The 22,283-nt window shown below is 44.6% G+C and overlaps 1 protein-coding gene across 2 annotated transcripts in view; it reads right to left on the minus strand.

Moving 5' to 3' along the window:
• Positions 1-19,994, minus strand: part of LOC136629139 (oocyte zinc finger protein XlCOF6-like) — a 913,937-nt gene extending 893,943 nt beyond the window's left edge. Inside the window, exons 1-5 of one of the 2 annotated variants that reach the window (XM_066605288.1) lie at positions 19,850-19,994; positions 19,543-19,722; positions 19,337-19,460; positions 19,196-19,260; positions 18,949-19,051 (exon numbers count right to left, since the gene is read on the minus strand). In XM_066605288.1, the coding sequence (XP_066461385.1) occupies positions 18,949-19,051; positions 19,196-19,260; positions 19,337-19,460; positions 19,543-19,722; positions 19,850-19,927 (550 nt within the window). In that variant the 5' untranslated portion in view covers positions 19,928-19,994. Of the gene's footprint in view, positions 1-18,948; positions 19,052-19,195; positions 19,261-19,336; positions 19,461-19,542; positions 19,740-19,849 lie in introns of both variants that reach the window. The other variant, XM_066605289.1, reaches the window with a different exon arrangement.
• Positions 19,995-22,283: the final 2,289 nt, after the last annotated feature.

Genomic DNA, 22,283 nt, shown 5'->3' on the forward strand with positions numbered 1-22,283 from the left:
ATGTTTGACCTCTTACACCTGACAAAAAAAGGCTGCAACCAGAAACCTCCTTGCCTGCACAAATGGTTGTGATGGACCGGTTCATACAGACTTTGCCTAGGTCTATCCAACGGTGGGTGCCACAGGGAAATCCCGAGATCACCGACAACCTGGTATGTCAATCGGTATGTCGCAGCAGAAGAGACAGCGGCTGCTGTGAGGCCTACTTGCCATCCCACAGAGTCTTGGAGAGAAAATTCCAACTCTACTACAAAAGGGAGAACAAGAAACCCGAGGGGTTCAGAGCCCACGCAAAAGAACCCAGCCACCCCCTTTATGTGCTGGGAGTGCCATGGTCCAGGACATATCATCACGCATTGTCTGGCTCGAGCCAAACCTATGGAATGCTCCTATTGCTGGACCTGTTTTATGTTGGCACATTCTATGTGCACTATGAAGTTGGAGAGAGACACCCAACTACAGATCTGCCAGGTGACTGTGAATGGTGTTGAAGTGTCAGCCTTGCTAGGATTTGGCTATATTCCCTGGATTGGCTCCCAATGGTAGTTTGGGGGGTGGTCTGTATACACTGGGACACAAAAGAATACCAGGTTGTCTGGGTGACCATAAGCATGGTCTGCGGAACCTATATACACCAGATGGGGTGGTTAAAAAAGTTACTCTACCCTTTGATAATCGGGAGTGACTTCCCTTTGTTTTGGGAGTTGTAGGCGAAAGTACCATGTCCCTGCAATAATGGCAGTACCCCAAGAGGTGGAAATGGCGCGTTGGACAACTCAGGGGACGTTCAACTCCAGTGTAACAAATTTCCCTTTGCAGGACTGACTGATCCTGAGGAACCCACTCCGAGACCCCAGGTACCTGACCTTAAGGTGAAAGTGGGTAATTTCAGGATTGCACAGCTTAATGACCTGACTTTAAAAAATACACAAGAAAATATCTCTGTGGTCAATGGGGTACCCCAAGAGATAGGTGCTGAGATGTGATTTCGCCATTTTGAATTGGTTAATGAGTTGTTATATCGGAATCACAAAATTAAGGAATGAAGTAGTAAAACAACTACTGATACCTTGTGGCTATAGGCGCATGGTCCACGACCTGGCCCATACTTACTGGGCAGTCATTTAGGGGCAAACAAGACACAGGATTGTATTTTACAGAGGCTTTTCTGGCCAGGGTGGCATCGAGAAATAGAGAATTTCTGCGGGTCCTGTCCCAAATTTCACATATCTGCCCTTGTCTCGCACTTCAGAAGCCCTTTGGTACCACTGCCCAAACTTGAAATGCCATTTGAGCAAATCAGTATGGATTTAGTGGGACCCGTAGTGAAGTTGGCTAGAGGGTATCTGCATATCCTTGTAATCGTAGACTATGCCACCAGCTATCTTGCAGAGATTACCCTGTGGAACACTTTCTCTAAATGTATTGGTAAAGAGTTGTTCCATATGTTCACCTGGGTGGATCTTCCCAAAGAGATCCTGACAGACCAGGGGACCCCATTCATGTTGAAGGTGATGAAGGGGTCGTGGTATGTAACAGGGTGAAAGGTGTGGTCCGGGATGGAAGATATGTCACAGAGGTTGTTAGCCAATTGGTCCAATCGTACTCCAGGCCAGATCTTCCACCTGACCTAGAAAGCTATATAGGGAGACAGGTGAGAGTGAAGAGGTGTGTCTGGGAGAACCAGACTTCTGTTGAAGTAGAGAGAGGCTGTGAACAGACAGAGAGCTACATTGTCCTGGCAGGATGCTTGGGGAGCCCTGGGACTGGGGCTTGGAGACCCTATGCCATAAGATAAGCTGCGCCTCTGGGAGACTACAGGTCTGTGAATGTAAAACGGACTTATTGCTGTTGAAATCGGTTGCGGACTTAATCGCTCCCCCTATGGGCTTGTGGAGGATAAAATTGATGGACTTGCAGACTGTATAATTTTTCTGGAGATCCAGTCATTTCTGTTGTGCTAAACTGACATTGAATAAACTGACTGAGAAGTAAAAGTTACCATTAGCATACTCCTTAATACCTGTGTTGTTACAATACATATTAACCCTCTTTTTTGTCCATTATTACTATTGTGCTTCTTATAGAACAGAATTTATAAGCCTGATGAAGAGGCCGAGGTATCTGTGAAACCTCATACTGTAAATGTCGTCATGTTGTTTTTTATTCATTAGAAGCCATCAAATACCCAAGATTATTTTGTTCTGCCAACTAACACTGCACCAAACTACATTTTTGGCAATCAAACAAGAACAATTTAAATAGAAGCAGAAACCAAAAACGGCAACAGCATGCAAAATAAATTTAGTATCAGAGGTATACAGACCTATAATCTATGTTCTAACCACATTAAATAATGCAAGCTTTTTGGTATATAATTTGATCAAATTACATTGGCCCATTTACCAACATTCAGGTGACCAAGCTTTCAGATGCGTCCTAACGCTAATACTTGGGTGGTTTGATCTTAACCTGAGAAAGTTGGGTTCCTACATCTCAGAATGCTCATCTTTTGGGACTAAGCTTACAAATAAAACCAGGGAAGGTAGGATACCATTCATATGCTCCAGTAGGAGGGACAGAAGGTAAATGGGTGGCAGGTGTGCGTGATCAGGTGAAGGCATCCAAAACTTCAGTGTTTACAGAAAAAGGGGATAAAATAGGTCAGCACTTCCCAATAGAAATATACAGGTGCACGTTAAACCATGTCTGCAACATACAATAGACGCAGAACCAAAAACAGCAGCACGCAAAATAAATTTACTATCAGAGGTATACATATAATCTATACTCTAACCACACTAAATAAACTGGTCCTACTGGACCATATTCTAGCTTTCCTGGTTTTATTTGTAGGCTAAGTCCCAAGAGAGGACCATTCAGACTCTGCAATTCATGCCTTACTAGCAAAAAAAATGGGATATCTGCTCTGATGAGGGCAATCCCAACAGTAACCTACTATTGTTAACCTTTTGTACCTTGTTGTCAAGGCCTGGACAAAAAAAACCCTATTTTTAATTAAGGCCACAGTTGCATATATGTCTGTCAGGTGTGGGTGTGTGGGTGTGTGGGTGTGTGGGTGGTGGGGGGGAGGGGGAGGAGAGGAGTATCACACTATATAGGAAATTCCCTAAACACCTGATAAAGAATTTTAGCCCTGGTAGGGAAAGAGGTAACCCATGTCAGTCACCTTTCTCAAACTGTCACCAATAATGTTTAGCAACTATTGAAGTAATAAGTTTGTGTAAGTAATGGGCTGATTGAACAAAAATCCTCATCACTCAGGACAGTCAATTCCGACTCCCATTAGAGTTAATTGGAGTAAAAATCGGGTTCACTAATTTGCCCTCCAAAATGTCCCCAATGCAGCCAATGGCACCCAAATTGCATTGGAACACAGCCACACAATTGGGGAACAATGGGCTCCTCTCAGAAATTGGTCACAGTAGTGTACGGTGGTGTATGGGTCAATCGTAGCACATGGTTGTCACTGTAAACAAAAGAAGATCCTTGTAGCAATGTTATAATTTTTTCAACTACAAATTCTTCCAGGTGAACACAACACTCAAGCACGGACCTGCTCCAAGGAACAGCTGTGGAGCTACCAAACATTCCTTTACACACTATAGCAGGTATGGTGCTTGTTTTAAAAGCAATGGCATTAATTTTACAAGGACAAATTCTGTTAAGTGAACACAACACTCAAGCTCGGACCTTCTGACAGGATCAGCTGCAGAGCTACAACTGTTACATGTGCTATAGAAAATGTTAATTTTGGGAGAAGAGGGAGGAGGAGGAGGATAGACAAGGATAAATGTTCCACAACTCTTGGGGATACCATAAAATGTGGACCACCACTTTCGGCTTCATGCCCCACTTGCAGCACATTGACCCAGCGTCCTATTAAGGACATGTAACTCCCCTAGCCATGCTTATTGGACCATGCATTTATGAACAGGTGCATCCTGCTACCATTTTCCTCGAAAATAAGACGCGTCATATTAATTTTTGCTCCCAAATATGCACTACGTCTTATTTTCAGGGGGTGTCTTATTTCGCCGTGGCAAATCCGTCTGTGGCCGCTAATCCCACAGTTGGCCAGCTTTGTGGATGAAATTTCTCAGAAATCTCGTCCACATGGGACAGCAAATCTGTCACGGCAAAGCTGGGAGAAGCCGGTGTTGTGGTGCGGATTCACCGGCCACAGAAACGGAAAAGCGTGCAGCCAGGTCGCTTCAAAAGAAGCGGCTGAGTGCCGTGGGTTTTGAAGCAGCGCTTTCCCGGCGGAAATCTCGCTGTTTATTGCTGTGGCCAAATTGCGAGATTTCAGCTGGAAATGCGCTCTGTGAGAACCCAGCCTTAAGAATCACACACAGGTTGCCTGACTCACACACAGAGCCATAAAAAAATTAAGGGCTGTAAAGTAACGTACCTGTCTGCAGACAGAAGTTCCTGTACCACTTGTAAGCAGGGATGGTATTGCAGCTTCCAGCCACCAGGGGGAGCTCATCACAGCAGACATGTACAACAGGAACAGAACGTACAATATGGACTTTTCAAGCCAGCAAGGGTAGCTCACAACAGCACACTCGTACAGCACAGCAGGGACAGGATAACAGCAGACTGTCTGCAGATCTACCTATACATCTGGAGGTAGGAGACAATGGGGATGGAAGCAGGGGGCAGGCCTCTTGACTTTCCTGCACACTTTACTATGCCTTACTATCAGAGGTGCCTTATATTTGGGACTTCTGCGAATTTCGGGGGTGTCTTATTTTCAGGGGGTGTCTTATTTTCGGGAAACACGATACTAACAGCATTCTTTAACGCCAGAGGCACATTATTACACACATGGCAGTGCAGGACAAGGGTAGCTTTTTGGGCAGCCGGACATCTGGTATTGTGGGTTAGCATGCAGCATCATGTTGTGTAAGGCATCTGTGTCCACCAGCCTGAGGGCCAACATTTCCATGGCCAGCAGCTGCGCAATACTAGTGTTCAGGCTCTGTGCTCATGGATGATTGGCGTACTACTACTGCCCCTACACAACTGCCTCTCGGGGCTAGGTAGCTACTGCATGACCAAGAGGGAGATGGAGGAAGAGGCAGCTACAGCAGTTGAAGAGTAAGCAGGATGAGGCTGAGTCTTGGCCAAACTGGGTTCTCCAAGGCAGTGGGTGGTGGGAGTTCATTTAACTCTTCATACACATTGGGTTGGGGTTGTTTGTTCTTTCCGCATTGTAAATGCTAGCCGCAGATCTTACAGATGACCGCTCTTCTGTTATCACCTGTGGTTTCACAGAATGCCCAGGTTGAACAAGTCCTGCGAGCAGACCTAGCTGTGGCCTGATGGTAGCGCTGCTGCAACAAGTAGTGGCTGATGGTGACAGTACAGCACTTATGTTTGTCCATGACACCCTACTCTATGGCTGCAACATCCGCCTCTTCCACCTCTGTGTAGCTGCTATCATGACTCTCCTTGTCTATCCATGTTGGGTCATGCATCTCCTCATCTTCCACCTCCTCTTTGTCTACCCCCCCTGCTGAAGGGAGGAATAATTAATATTTAATGCCCACTTAATGAAAACACCCATTAGATGCTATCACTTTCAGATCTACAAAGAAATACACCCAAGTTCTACAAGCAAAAAGTTATATAGATAGGACCTTGACCAACATGTCCCCACATGAATGGTCAAAACTGAAGCACATAAATGTGACACCTCTCCTAATATGCGAGGTTATACAATCAGATCCTACCAACTATTGAACACTCCAATGGACTATACCATGTCTCAAACAGCACTCGGGAATGGACCACTAATATTCACTATTTAACCTTACCATGCCAACTGGAGACCCTAAAATACAATTGGTGCTCCCTACCCTTGATCTGCTACATTTAAATGACTCTACAACTCTACCATATGGCATATATCACTCCTCAAAGAGGATTTAAAATGGAAATATACCTGGATGATTGATTTGTTCCTGATGACATGCTTGATAAAGGCCGTTTGCAATGGCCGAAACGTTGCGTGTAATCTACTGAGGATGGAATAAAGAAAGAACCTGTTTTAATGCACCTAAGCGTGTCTGCTGCCATTCATATTGGATTTCGTGAGTTGTGATAGTGGAAGATTGGAATCCATCTTCCGGAAGTGGCTGTGCAGTGAGGCATTTCAAGTTTGGGCAGTGGCACCAAAGGGCTTCTGAAGTGCGAGACAGGGGCAGATATGTGAAATTTGGGACAGGACCCGCAGAAATTCTCTATGCAGTAAGGCATGACGGTGGCTCGGGGATGCGCCAGTAAAGCATGACGGTGGCTCGGGGATGCTGTAGTGAAGCATGGCAGTGGCTCGGTGATGCTACAGAGAAGCATTTAAAAAAGGAAATCTTTCCATTTAATTCCATTCAGTTTTTTTTTTTAACACAACAATAATTCTATATGTAATTCTCTGACGTGCTATAGGGATGGATCAACTCGTAGATGTTATTCACCCTGAAACCCATCTCCAGCAGAAGCTCCATCACCTTGCTCCTTGGGGTTCACACATCATTGCCTCTCCACTGAAGACCAATGTCCTACTCAACGGTTGGCATAGACCATACGGTCTGACCCTTTACTCTCTACCTGGAAAATCCGGTCCCTCACTCTACCTCCTATAATCCTTATGCTCTCCCCCTGCTCAGTTCTCAGTTTGTTTTTCTTTTCCCATTTAATAACACCACCAGACTTTCGGGTTTTCATGCCTTTTTTAAATTTATCTATACATATTGCCCTCTATCTGTATGTGAAATCATGGTGCACAGATTGAGTCTTTATTACATTTAATTTGTTTATGGATTAAAAAATGAAAAAGAAAAAAGTTGAATCAATTTCATTTAATGGTAAAATGAAAAAAAATCCACTACACATTTCTTTACTATGTACAAAACACGTTTTTCGAAAATAAAAGGATTAAAAAGCTGCATGTATCCCAAAATGCTAGAAAGAAATATATGTTGTACATATTGCCCCATGAAAAGTAACCATTGTTGATGGAAAAATAAAAAGGTTCCTAATTAGAGATGAGCGAGCACGCTCGTTTAAGGCAGATACTCCAGTGACCATTGGTCTTCTCGAATAACTGATTACTCGTCCAAGCAAATGCAGGAGGGGGGGGGGGGGCTGAGCTGGGGGGAGAGAGATCCCCCCCCCCCCCCCGCCGCCACATTTGCTTGGACGAGTAATCAGTTATTCGAGAAGACCGATGGTCACTCATCTCTATTTCTAATATATTAATGAAAATTTATTTTTTTAACATGAAATAAATGCTTTAGTTGTGCAAGAGTAGAACATAGTGTATATAAAACTAAGATTTGGTCCTGCTGTAACTGCACTGACCTGCAGAATGAAGGCGATGTGTTATTTATGTCACATGGTGAATGGCAGAAGATGGAATACATTATATGTTATGGAGCCGTTAAACACAGAACTCATTTAGCATCAAACAATCCCTCACATGATTATGGAGCTCAAAAAATAATTTAAAAAAAACAACACATGACAAATTACAACAACTCATTAAGAAAAGGCAGATGCAGGGTGTGAAAAATTAAAGACTTCAGATGAAAAGTAGCAGCTAGGTACCAAATGTCAGTGATTGATTGATCATTTGAGGTAGTTGTTACCTAATTTTAAGACCTTCTAAAAGACCAGATTTTTGTTTATCTCCCCACATGTAGAACTATGGAATCCAAAGAGGGTGTGGGGTGATTGGTTTTTCTTAGGAATATACTGTAATATATATATATATATAATTATTTTTTTTTAAACACACTGGTTTAACTGGTGTAATAGTGGGAAAATGGGCTTCCAATGTGTGACAGTGATAATTGGGAGAGGGACTGCATTAATTTGGTGAAGATGTTTTCGGCGGCCATTTTGAATTCAGCATAGGTTTTGCAAATGAAACGAGGTTATGTGATAGATTCGCTTAAAATATCTACACCAAAAAATGCAGCTGCCCTCCCATTTAATGCGGTCACAGACTGGAAATTAAACATGTGTATCCAGACTTTTGCATTACCATATTTTTTTATATAACATATGGTATTGCAGTAACTGCACTCGCCTGCAAAATGACAACTACTAGTTATTTATGTTGCAGACTGAAATGGTAGCCAATTTAATAGTTATGAATACTCCCAAAATGTTGCCATTAAATAAACAGAACTCCTAACCATCTCTCGCACGGTTGTGGAGCCAAAAGTTTGTTATTTTTATTCCCATCCTTTTGTGGTGGACATCATTTGGCTTTTCTCTTGTATGACATGGACTGACTGTTGGGGTGCGCTCACACATGGCGGATTTATTGCAGAATGTGTGCCAGGGTTCCACCACCAAGTTCAGTACAATGTAAGGAAATAGGGTTTTATCAACCTCCACCCATTCACAGGAGAAGAGATCTGCAGCGCTCCGTCTACAGCAGAACATCCCAGGATTGTCACAGGAGAAGAGATCTGCAGCGCCCCGTCTACAGCAGAACATCCCAGGATTGTCACCGGAGAAGAGATCTGCAGCGCCCCGTCTACAGCAGAACATCCCAGGATTGTCACAGGAGAGGAGATCTGCAGCGCTCAGTCTACAGCAGAACATCCCAGGATTGTCACAGGAGAGGAGATCTGCAGCGCCCCGTCTACAGCAGAACATCCCAGGATTGTCACAGGAGAAGAGATCTGCAGCGCTCCGTCTACAGCAGAACATCCCAGGATTGTCACAGGAGAGGAGATCTGCAGCGCTCCGTCTACAGCAGAACATCCCAGGATTGTCACAGGAGAAGAGATCTGCAGCGCTCCGTCTACAGCAGAACATCCCAGGATTGTCACAGGAGAAGAGATCTGCAGCACCCCGTCTACAGCAGAACATCCCAGGATTGTCACAGGAGAAGAGATCTGCAGCGCCCCGTCTACAGCAGAACATCCCAGGATTGTCACAGGAGAGGAGATCTGCAGCGCTCAGTCTACAGCAGAACATCCCAGGATTGTCACAGGAGAAGAGATCTGCAGCGCCCCATCTACACCAGAACATCCCAGGATTGTCACAGGAGAGGAGATCTGCAGCGCCCCGTCTACAGCAGAACATCCCAGGATTGTCACAGGAGAAGAGATCTGCAGCGCCCTGTCTACAGCAGAACATCCCAGGATTGTCACAGGAGAAGAGATCTGCAGCGCCCCGTCTACAGCAGAACATCCCAGGAGTGTCACAGGAGAAGAGATCTGCAGCGCCCCGTCTACAACAGAACATCGCAGGATTGTCAGCGCAGATTCCATGTAGGTGATGGGAGGAGTTTGTGATTCAAAACCCATCGCATCACTAATGTGTAATTATGATCCTCATATGTGTGTTTCATGACTGAAAAGATCGCAAGTGTCTACGATGGCTTTTAACACTTTTCAATCCAGTGTGAGACTTTGTCCAACATTGTGGTTTCCCTGCATAGCTCCTATGTCAGGCGAGGTCCGACATGTTTTTTAACACTATGCAGAACAGAGGTCCCACATCGGAGCTCTTCTCTGTATGGTGTAATATACGTATTAGCTCATGCTTAATTTAAAAAAAAAAAAAAGCTAATAAAATCATTTTTTTGTGTTTCTGTTGAGTAATTCCAAGGGATCCACAAAGCGCTCTCTCACCCAAAATAAATAAGAGCGGGAGAGTGTGCGGGCGGCAGGGAAATTGGATTGGAAAGGGTTAAGGTTCAACTGAAAACAATGAGCGAGGTGTTCCACAAGAACATACAAAGATAGAACATGCTGCGATTTCTTTCTTTCCTTGCAGCGATGCTGTGAGGAAAAGAATCCATTCACAAGAATAATTTCAGATATGGGAGAATTTTGGGAGCACTGCACAAAACTAGTGCAAGAATATCGCTTGAGTGAACAAGCCCTTACTGGAGGAGAACACATCTTGAACTCATTATACTAATTGGCCATTACAATGGCTGAAACCATTGTGTGTTTTTTGGCACACGGAATTGTGTACGACTTGCATGTGCAAAATATACAGTAAAATGCGCTTATGCACATGCAAAAATGCAAAGCTTATTCAGTTAAAACATATAAATGGCTGAGCGTTACCTCTGATTGGTCATAGCACTCAGCCAATCAGAAGCAGCACTTTCAAGAGGCGGAGATTTTTAAATCCTCGGCCAGAAGAAGAGCAGCGTGGGGACCTGGACGAAGTTCCCAGAGAGGACAATGCTTCTAAGGTGATGTATAATTTTTTTTTTCTGCAGCTAGGGATGATTTTCAGGGTAGGGCTTATATTTCAACACCCCCCCCCGTTCCCCCTTCCTCCTGAAAATCATTGTTGCGGGGGATGCCTTCATCCCATTGTTTTCAGTCCCCTTGTCACTGAACGCTGTAACACCAAAGGAGTGCGATCTTCTCCCTATGTTCTCAATGGGGACGACGCTGCTGCCGCCGGCTCCATTGGCAACAAGGTGAAACCCCTGGATTAGACAGCGCTCAGGGGTTTAACATACAAGGATTCCCCTGCTGTAGCTGTCATCGCCGCAGCAGGAGATTATGATGGGAACGCACTTTTATGTGCGAATTTTGCCATCGTGTGACTGCACAATACGTGCAAATTTAAAAATTCGTCTGCCGCTTCGGTCACGCAAATTTTATAGATGTGTTTCCCGCAACTTAATGCGTGCACAAAATTGCTCGTCTGACTAAGCCCTTACATTGTAGAAGCTTACAGGAATATTCATTAGAAACCTCCATATCTGGCGCACACTGCATTAGAAAAAACACCGCAAAACAAAAAACATGGAGCCCAAAAATATAAATCCAGTCCAGAAAACACCACAAACAGAAAGGCATGGTTTGCACAGAGCTTTAGATTTCACTAATGGCTTTCAGCTAACGTTTAGCAGAGCATTGAGAAATTGCGCAGGTATTGAGTGCGCATTTGTGCACCACCCATACACATCTAAGGGACTTTTGGTGTGCAAATGAACACAGAAATCGAACATGCTGGTTTTTTTTTTTCATGCACATAAAAAAAACTGGAAAAAGAACCCCATTGAAATTAATGAGTTAATTTCTCCACGTATTGCGCACACAAATTTTGCTCATGCAGACACGGTCGGGTGAAGTCGCCCTAATAAAGAAGCCATTAGAAAAAGGCCAGAATAAGAAGTTCCAAACCTACACCCTGCTGTGTTTGCAAAAAAAGCCACTGTTTACAGAAAATTTAACCCATTAAGGACCAAGCACTGTAAATTTACCGTGCTTGGTTCTGGGCTTTATACCTAATACAGTAAAAATACAGCGGGGGTTTAAAGCCTCTGCATCTGCAATAAGTAAAGAAGCATGTTAGTGACAGCTGAGAACCCGTGGGAGAAGGCAGGAATGGTTTTTAACTAGAGATGAGTTAGCACGCTCAGATAATGCAGTTACTTGAGCAAGCATCGCTCTTCTCGAGTAACTGCATTCTTGTCCGAGCAGGCTCGGGGGCGGGGGGAGGAGGGTGTGACGGGGCGGTGGGGAGAGTGAAAGAGATCTCTCTCTCTCGCCCCCACTACTCCTCGCCGCCACCCCACCTGAGCCTGCTCGGACGAGAATGCAGTTACTCGCTCGAGTAACTGAATTATCTGAGTGCACATGCTGATCTCTATTTTTAACCCTTTCTGCCTTCTCTAGTACACAGCGCTCAATGAGCGCCATGTACTAAAGAGTGAAAGTGAAAATCATTCTTCCACTAAAATCAATCTTCCACAGCTCCCAGGATTCCCGATAAAGCAGGGCTACAGGAACCTAGTATACATTGATCACCACTGCAAGTGACTATTGTCACTACAGGGGATTTTCTCCCTCTAACTGGGGCTCCTATGGATGCCTCAGCTACAGTGGAAAAGTGTCAAAAAAATAATAATAAAAAAAAAAATGTGAATGTCGTCCAGAGGTCTTATATGATGTCATGGGAGATAGATATTAAAAAAAATAATTACATAAATAATTAAAACTAAATTACAGAATAAAGTAAAAATACATACATAACAAAGAAAATAACAAAGCCGACGCCAACCCAAACTGTCGCCGTATGCCCCCTGTAATTTAAATCATACATATATCAAAACGTCCAAAACCCATTCGTATACTTTAGCGTAAATATACTAATCTAAAAAAAACAAACTATAAATGTTAAAAAATGAAAAATCGTTTTTTACTCCCAATAAAACTTTTTTTAAAAGTCAGTGAAAAAGATATTTAAAAAATAGCCCTATATGTCACGGGAAAAAAACGCAGCAATAATAATATTGGTAACTGAAGGAAATAAAAATAAGGCATTAAAACCACCATATGGGTAAAGTCTCTAGAAAGTGTCTGGTCCTTAAGGTATAAAGCAGCCTAGTCCTTAAGGGGTAATTTTCTTAATGTTTAGTTAATATCCATCACAGCAGCTTTGGCTGAAATAAAAGATTTAAAAATTCTCAGAAAAAGTCCATTAATATTGTAGCTTTTTTTTTAAGAAAAATGATGTACGTGAAGTCATCTGTTTTTTTTTGCACAGTATGCCAATTAGATGACTTTTAAAATAGAAAATAGTAACTTTTCTGTGTGAATTCTTAGATATTTAAGAACTTGTGATTTCAGAGTAAAACATTTCCCACATTCTGAACATGAAAATGGCTTCTCTGATGTACAACAAGATATGCTTTACTAGTAAAACATTTCCCACAATCTGAACATGAGAATGGCTGCTCCCCTGTGTGAATTATCTGATGTGAAACAAGACTTGTTTTATTTGAAAAACATTTCCCACATTCTGAACATGAAAATGGCTTCACTCCTGTGTGAGTTCTCTGATGTCTAACAAGCTGTGATTTCTGAGTAAAACATTTCCCACATTCTAAACATGGAAATGGCTTCTCCCCTGTATGAATTCTCTGATGTTCAACAAGACATGATTTATTTGAAATAAGCTTCCCACATTCTGAACATGAAAATGGTTTCTCCCCTGTGTGACTTCTCTGATGTATAATTAGATATGGTTTTCTAGTAAAACATTTGCCACATTCTAAACATGAAAATGGCTTCTCCCCTGTGTGAGTTCTCTGATGTCTAACATGAAGTGATTTCTGAGTAAAACATTTCCCACATTCTGAACATGAAAATGGCTTATCTCCTGTGTGATTTCTCTGATGTATAACAAGATCGGATTTCTGAGTAAAACATTTATCACATTCTGAACATGAAAATGGCTTCTCCCCCGTGTGACTTCTCTGATGTAGAACTAAGTATGTTTTTCTAGTAAAACATTTGCCACAATCTAAACATGAAAATGGCTTCTCTCCTGTGTGAATTCTCTCATGTACCACTAAATATGCTTTGCTAGTAAAACATTTCCCACATTGTGAACATGAATAAGGCTTCTCTCCTGTGTGAGTTATCCGATGTCTAACAAGATCTGATTTCTGAGTAAAACATTTCCCACATTCTGAACATGAGAATGGCTTTTCTACTGTGTGAGTTTTCTGATGTATAACAAGATCAGATTTCTTAGTAAAACATTTCTCACATTCTGAACATGAATACAGCTTCTCTCCTCTGTGAGCTCTTTGATGTTCTTGTCTTCTATGACTTTTCTTCCGCTTATCAGTCTGTGATGAATCAGAAGATGGAACCAGCATAAGAGGTTCTTCAAATGCATCTTGTCTGCTATTATCATCTGCTTCAAATTCTGCAGATATCATATGCCACTTTGAGCTCCTGGTACTGTCATCTGCCAATAAACCTGATTTTACCATTATTGAACAAAAGTAAAAATGATATTGTTATTTTTAGAACAATTCTACATAAATTACAAGTCACATAGCAAAATGCAGTTAGATCACAATCTAACAATAGACCTCAGACTGAAGACCAGTATATCATGATGTTCGAGATGGGAGGAAAACTGCCATTGCTCACATCTAGGGCTGTTCTCTTGATGACTGTAGTCAGAAAGACCTCGCTTTTCATACCTATTCAGGGCCTCTTCCCTAGTGTAGCAGCCACTACAACAGGGCAGAAACTGCACTCACTCCCCATGTACACTACATAGCATACACTGGATTTCAACTAATGGCACTATTATGTGGTTCTTCCTACTCTAAACACTAATTGGTAATCTAGCCACATCACTGCTCACCGTCACAAGGGGGACCAGTGCGGTCCTACCATTCATTTCCAGTGGTAGTGCCACAGCAGCATCCTATGAGCAGGAAAACAGTTGATTGCGACACCCTGCCCATGTCATCAAAGAGGGTCAGACCAGTGTCAACCTTCACTAGTCTGAGAAACAGCATCGCTCAATAACTTCTTCGGGGCATTGTTGAAGCATCATCGATACTTGGCTCTTATTTAAAGAAGGTTCCCAGTTTGTAGCTTATCAGGCGCAGCCCAGTCCATTGGAGCAGATAAGTATAAGAACTACTTGATCTTCACCTGCTAAATTTAGCTTTTTTTTGGTCGTTATTCCCCAAGACACATTTAGTATATTGCTTGCATATTAAATGTACCAACAGAGTATAACGTGTCCATCAAAACAAGCCCTCATGTGCACGAATCGATATGACTGCAGGGGCTGTTGATTGTGGCTAGCAGGGATTGCAGTCATTAAGACAATGAGAATGTTATCAGGCAGAGTTCAGTGGGGTTTGGTTTAGGGGATATGGTATGCCTCCCTGAAGAGGTGCGTTTTTAGAGCTCAGCTGAAATTGTGTGTCAGTGATTGCCCAGATAGTTTGGGGTAGCGTGTTCCGGAGGACTGGTGCTGCTCTGGAGATGTCTTGGAAAAGGGAATGAGATGTTCAAATTAAAGGGGCACTCAGTTTGATTTTGTTAGCGGAGAGAAAGGGCCCTGGTTGAGAGGTGGATTGAGATGATGGAGGTAATGTAGGGTGGCGCAGTGCTGTGGAGAGCTTTATGGATGAAGGTAGTGAGTTTAATAACGCATTCTATATGTACTGCCTGTAATTCCCCAATGCCTTATCTCCCCCTCCCCTCTGTACCTCCTGTATCACCCCCACACCCCACAGTTTGTTTCAAACTGATTGTATATAATAATAATAATAATCTTTATTTGTATAGCGCCAACTTATTCCGCAGCGCTTTCAGGCTTGGATAAATGCAAAACAATACAACAATTGCAACAATTACAATGTGAGATACATTGGGTTAGACACAAATGGGTTGAGGGTGGTACAGGAGGTGCAGGGGTTGGGGAACACAGGCAATAGGAAATTTCATGTACAGATCATTTATCAGAAGGCAAACAGGGTGGGGCACCATAGGCAGGGGCGAGGGACTAGGTCAGGGGATTTGGTATGCTTCCCTGAAGAGGTGCGTTTTTAAGGCACGTCTGAAATTTTGTGCATCGGGAATTGTCCGGATGCCTTGGGGTAGAGCATTCCAGAGGATGGGTGCTGCTCTGGTGAAGTCCTGTAGGCGAGCATGAGAGGTTCGTATTACAGGGGTGTTTAGTCTGAGTGTGTTAGCCGATCGGAGTGAGCGGGCTGGGTGGTGTACTGACAGTAGGGAGGCGATGTATGGTGGCGCAGCGCCATGCAGAGCTTTGTGAGTGAGGTAGAGGAGTTTAAATTTAGTTCTGCAGTGGATGGGCAGCCAATGCAGTGACTGGAATAATGCAGAGGCGTCTGAATAACGACTGGATAGAAAAATGAGTCTAGCTGCTGCATTTAATATAGATTGGAGCGGAGCGAGTCTAGTGCGGGGGAGGCCAATGAGTAGCGAGTTGCAGTAGTCAAGCCGGGAGTGGATGAGCGCAACCACTAGCGTCTTTAGCGTGTCCGTGGTTAGGAACGGACGTATTTTAGCAATATTTCTGAGGTGCATGTGACATGTTTGGGCCAGAGATTGGATATGGGGGGCAAAGGAGAGGTCAGAGTCCAGTGTGACCCCAAGGCATCGGGCATACTGTCTGGGGGTTATAATGGTGCCAGACACTGGAATGGAGATGTTGAGGGGAGGTCGGTTAGAAGGTGGAAAGACAAGGAGGTCAGTTTTAGAGAGGTTTAGTTTGAGAAAAAGGGAGGACATAGTGTTAGAGACAGCGGACAGACAGTCGGTGATATTTTGGAGGAATGGTCCAGAGATCTCACGAGAGGAGGTGTATAGTTGGCGTCAGCGTAGAGATGGTATTGGAGGCCAAATCTGTGGATGGTTTGTCCAATTGGGGCAGTATAGATAGAGAAAAGAAGGGGACCAAGGACCGAGCCCTGGGGTACCCCGACTGCGAGAGGAAGTGGAGCAGAGATAGAACCAGCAAAGGAAACACTGAAAGAGCAGTCAGAGAGGTAGGAAGAGAACCAGGAGAGAGCAGTATCCTTTAGACCAATAGAGTGGAGCATAGTGAGAAGGAGATTATGGTCGACAGTGTCAAATGCAGCAGACAGGTCAAGGAGGATTAGTAGGGAGTAATCACCTCTCGACTTTGCAGTCATCAGGTCATTTGTTACTTTTGTAAGGGCAGTTTCGGTCGAGTGTCGAGAGCGGAAACCAGACTGGAGGGGGTCGAGGAGCGAGTTGTCAGAGAGAAAGCGAGTAAGGCGGGAGTAGACCAGGCGTTCCAGTAATTTGGAGATAAAGGGGAGGTTTGAGACGGGTCGGTAGTTGGCAGCATTAGTCAGGTCAAGGGTTGGTTTTTTAAGCAGAGGGGATATAATGGAGTGTTTGAATGAGGAGGGAAAAGTGCCAGAGGTTAGGGAGAGGTTGCAGATTGTGGTAAGGTGAGTAATGAGAGCTGGGGAAAGGGAGCAGAGGAGGTGAGAGGGGAGAGGGTCGCTAGCGCAGGTGGTGGGGCGGGCAGCGGAAAGGAGCCTGGAGACTTCTTCGTCTGTCGTTGGTTATAGCGTAGATAGTGAGTAGGTGCTGGATGCAGTGCTGATGAAACTGGGATCAGGGCTAACCATGTCGCTTTCAGAGATTTCTTTTCGAATGTGATCGATCTTTTCTTTGAAATAGGCAGCTAGTTCTCCGGCAGTCAGGTCTGTCGCAGGGGCCTGTTCCTTGGGGCTGAGGAGGGAGTGAAAGGTCTCAAAGAGTTGTTTAGGGTTGTGGGATAGTGAGGAGACAAGGGAGGTGAAATAAACTTGTTTGGCATGGTGAAGGGCTAGGTTATACGTTTAAGCATGAATTTGAAGTGGAGGAAGTCTGCCAGCAGCTTTGACTTTCTCCACAGCCGCTCGGCGCACCTAGAGCACCGCCGGATGAAGCGCGTTTGGGACGTGAGCCAGGGTTGCCGTGGTCTGCGTTTGACGGCTCGCGTCACAGGCGGTGCCACTTCATCCAAGGCACGGCTGAGGGTGGTGTGGTAATATTCGGCTGCCAGGTTAGGGCAGGGGAGGCGAGAGATAGGCGATAGGGAGGACTGAACAGTTTCGGCAAACTGTTTAGTGCGGATAGCCTGGAGGTTCCTAGAGGTACGATAGATAGGAGGGTCAGGAGAGATGCTAGGGTGCCTGATGGAGAAAGAGAGAAGGTTGTGATCTGAGAGTGGAAGGGGGGAGTTAGTAAAGTGAGAAGCAGAGCAGAGACGGAGGAAAACTAAGTCGAGAGTGTTACCATCTCTATGAGTGGGAGAGTCAGAGATTAGTGATAGGCCAAGGCAGGAGGTAAGTGTTAAAAGCCGGGAGGCAGATGAGGAGCTAGAGTTGTTAGTAGGAATGTTGAAATCACCAAGGATGAGGGTTGGGATTTCACAGGTTGGAAGTGGGGGAGCCAGGCAGCAAAGTGGTCTAGGAACAGGCGGGCAGGACCTGGGGGGCGGTAAATAACTGCGACACGCAGAGGCAGTGGGCGGAAGAGTCGCAGGGTGTGGACTTCGAAGAAGTGGAAGGTAAGCGAGGGAGCTGAGGGAATGACCTGGAAGGTACAGTTTGGGGAGAGGATGATGCCTACTCCTCCACCGCATCTGTCATCCGATCTGGGGGTGTGGGAGAACTGCAGGCCATCATAGGACAATGCAGCAGGGGAGGTAGAATCGGACTGCTGTATCCAGGTTTCCGTGAGGGCGAGCAAGTTCAAGCGTTTACTGGTGAAAAGGTCATGGATAGTTGGGAGTTTGTTACACGCAGATTGGGAGTTCCATAGGGCGCATTTGAATGGGGCAGGGGGGGCATTTTGGTAGAGAACAGAACGGGGTGGGCCTGGGTTGGGGGAGATGTCCCCTGCAGCTAGGAGTAACAGAGTAGCAAGGGTAAGCAAATGGCTAGGGGATTTGTGTGGGTGGCTAAGGTGTTTCTTTGCAGTATTGGGGGGTTGAAGGCGTCTTAGGAAGTTGAACAGTGCATGGGAGCCATACATAGGTGAAGAGAGAAGGGAGGGGCTGATGTGGATGGAGTGTGTTGGGGCTGGGCGTTGAAGGAAAGTGTTAAGGCTTGAAAAGAGGATACAGGACTTCAGCTGGGAGTGGCTTGTTACATTTCACTAGTCAACCAGCTGACCTGACCCACCTTTAGATGGCTAATGAACAAGATGGGGGGGGGGGGCGCTTTATTGCCCTCTTACAAAAACAAACTGTGTCCAGCAACACTAAGATGAGACAGGGAGAAAACTATTTGGGGGAGGTGATGAGGAAAATACATATAGTACAAATAGAGTCTATTCAATTTATATGAAGAAATGGGACATACCATTGCGCACAGATTATGACAAATTTAAAGGTATCACAGCAGAGTCAGTGGAAGGAAGGCGGAGCAGTCAAATTCAGATGGAGTGGAGCAATGGATGAGTGAAACATACCATTGCGCACAGATTATATATCACATGTAATTGTTGTATTGTCTGTATTTAAGCTCCCATGCTTGAAAGCGCTGCAGAATAAATTGACACTATACAAATAAAGATTATTATCTGTGACTCTTCTCTGCTGTATTTAGTGGTTACTACTCACCTGGGCGGTTACCTGTAGGAATCTCCTCTTTACACCGCTGATCACCCCTCACATTTGTCTCTGTAGTATTAATATCGGTCAGATCTTCACCCTGATACAAAAGCTGTGAGACAAATATTGTAAAAGTCAGCAGACGGTTGGAGAAGTCGTATGAAATGATCATTAATTATTGTGTAGAAGACATCTAATAAGACTGAAGACAAGAGCTTCACAGCTTTCTACAGATAAGAGGGACATCTCCATCTACCTGGTGGTCCTGTGGAAGAAGAGGATGGGGATATCTCTCTGGTGGGCTTCTCTTACTGGATGGAACTGGAGGAAACACAGACTGAAGTCATTCTTTACGTACAGATAATAAAGTCCCCGTGTATTTAGTCCTGTCTATTACCTGGTGGTGTGAGGGGCTGGTAGTCCTCCATTATGGCCTCCTTGTACAGATCCTTGTGTCCTTCTAAATACTCCCACTCCTCCATGGAGAAATAGACAGCGATATCCTGACACCTTATAGGAACCTGACAACACAATATACAGTCATTACCCAGAAGCCTCCAGTGCTGTTACTGTATAATGTCCCAGCATTCCCTTCAGCGTCACCTCTCCAGTCAGCAGCTCAATCATCTTGTTGGCGAGTTCTAGAATCTTCTGTACATTGATGTCCTCATGTATCAGGTGGTGAGGTGGGGGCTCTGTGATTTGGCTCAGGGTTCCCCCCCATCCATCACACACAGGGACCCGGCAGCCATCACTAGAGGTCTTGTTCATTACTGTATAATCCTGTATATGGAGAAACACTAATAAATATCACTACAGATATTTCCAGAGTCCATCACCTCTCCAGTGACATCATCTGTTATTACCATAGATAAGAATGATGTAATGTGACATCATCAGAATCTCTCACCTCTCCAGTGAGCTGGAAGATTATCTCTAGGCTGAGACTTAATACACTCTCCAGCATCTTGTTCCTGTCCTTCTCCATCCTCGATGGGTTGATCAGGAAAATTCTCTTATGCAGTGAAGGACAACAGAGGATCCTATACTGTGGGGACCTGAGTGGAAGAAAGATGATCCAATATAAAAACCACAGACATTAAAATTTAAAAATACATTTACTGGAGAGAATAAGTGGAACCATTGGAGGAGCCAGTAACACAGAGACAGCAGATCAGCCATGTAGGAACCTCTTTGTCTCACTCTTGTAACAAGGCCGAATTACGGTATGTGCTGACACACATGACCAATGCTGACCAATCCATGACCTCAGAGTGTTGGCATGAAAAATTCAAGATTGGTATCCCTTCTTCCTCCTCCTGTGACAACATGACATTGTCCCCAAGCCCCTGTAGCAGCAGGCAGACAACAGGGATGGTCATACTGATCCCTGCATCATCACCACTGACCATTTTGGTAGTTTCCTCTAAAGCAAGCTAAAACAGCGCACACATCTTTGATCTGCAGCCACTCCACAGGCATCAAGTGACCGACCTTCATACAGCGCCTGAAAAGGTCATACAGCATCCAGTTCTCCATGATCGCTCTCTGCTGCTAGTTTAGCCTCTGCAACACGTGTAATGTGCAATCCCACTGTGTAGGCACATCACAGATGAGGCGGTTTGGTGGTAGCCCAAACAGCCACTGCAAGTCTGCCGGAGGAGAAATGACTGGATGTGAATGCCAAACAGAGGAAGGAAGAAGAGAAGGAGGTTGAAGAGGGCACAGACACAGATAAATGTCTCACAAGTCATTGGTGTACCATGAAATGTGGGCCACCTCTTTTGGCTATATGCCCCACCTCCACAATATTGACCCAGTCTGTTGTTAAGTATGTGTAACTCCCCTGGCCGTGCTTGCCAGACCACATGTTCTTGATCAGGTACACCCTGCTAATTAAAGCATTCTTCAATGCCAGAGACTCATTATCACCAACATGGTGGTGCAGGGCAAGGACGCCTTCTTGGGCAACGGGGCATCTGGTACTGAAGGTTACCATGGGGCATCACTGTTATGTCTACTTTGTGAGTGCAATAACTAAAATAAAAAAGAATCTCTCTGGCAATGTTCACACCACATTAGATAGTGACAGTCCCTACCTAATAGCGAATGACCCGCTCTGATAAGGACGCATCCATCCTTGTTCCTTGGCCACTCACTAACCCTGCAACCAATAAAAAACAAATACCACTGTGCTAATAAACAACTCCACAAATTTATCTAATGAGTTGCTGGATGAATCACAGAAGATGATTCAGCAACGTTCACCTAAACCAGTAGAAGGAGACTGCAAAGATTGAATAGCACAGAACCAAGACAAGGCGGAAATAAAAAACCCTCCCTAATTCCCCTCAGGTGTACTTCAACAGCAAAATAGACCCACAACAACTCCCACCACTGTAAAGGAGATAAATGGAAAGAAATCCAAAGCAACAAGCAAAGTCAAACTCAATCCAACACATCAGTGCCTCCCCTTCTAGAAGGGGCCTCCAGACTACCAGGATTATGTCTATGATAGTTCTTTGTGAGATGAACTGCCTTAACATCCGTGGCCAGAACTCGCATCTGGCTCATAACCCTCCAATGAACTAAGTGCTATAATACGTTTCTCACACGGGGGCAGAAGTAAGCAAACCATTCCCCTGAATTAACATATTGTTTTAATAAAGATTTCTGAAACACATTAACTATCCTCAAAGAGTTAGAAATCTCAAACATTAAAGCAACTGCATTGACCTTTTTTATGATTTTGAACAGACCAATAACTTAGGGATCAAGTTTGAAAGACTTTTACTTGAGTTTAACGTTCTTGGTAGACAGCCAGACCCTGTCTCCCACCAAGAGGTCAACCCCAACAGAATGCCTGCAATCAGCTCCTCACTTGTAATTATATACAGACCTCTTTAGATTTCTCTGGACCTCCTCCCAAATCATCTCAATGTTAGAGGAGAACTCTAGAGATGAGCGAGCGTACTCGGAAAAGCACTACTCGCTCGAGTAATGTGCTTTATCCGAGTATCGCTGTGCTCGTCCCTGAAGATTCGGGTGCCGCTGCGGCTGACAGGTGAGTCGCAGCGGGGAGCAGGGGAGAGCGGGCGGGAGAGAGGGAGAGAAAGATCTCCCCTCCATTCCTCCCCGCTCTCCCCTGCAGCTCCCCGCTCCGTGCCGGCACCCGAATCTTCAGGGACGAGCACAGCGATACTCGGATAAAGCAAATTACTCGAGCGAGTAGTGCTTTTCCGAGTACGCTCGCTCATCTCTAGAGAACTCATTTCCCTCTGGCAACCCCGAAAGACCTTTAGTGAATGGACCAAAACAAGGGCGAAATCCATAGTTAGAAAAAT

This window comes from Eleutherodactylus coqui, chromosome 5, assembly GCF_035609145.1.
Source record: "Eleutherodactylus coqui strain aEleCoq1 chromosome 5, aEleCoq1.hap1, whole genome shotgun sequence".
Classification (NCBI taxonomy): domain Eukaryota; kingdom Metazoa; phylum Chordata; class Amphibia; order Anura; family Eleutherodactylidae; genus Eleutherodactylus; species Eleutherodactylus coqui.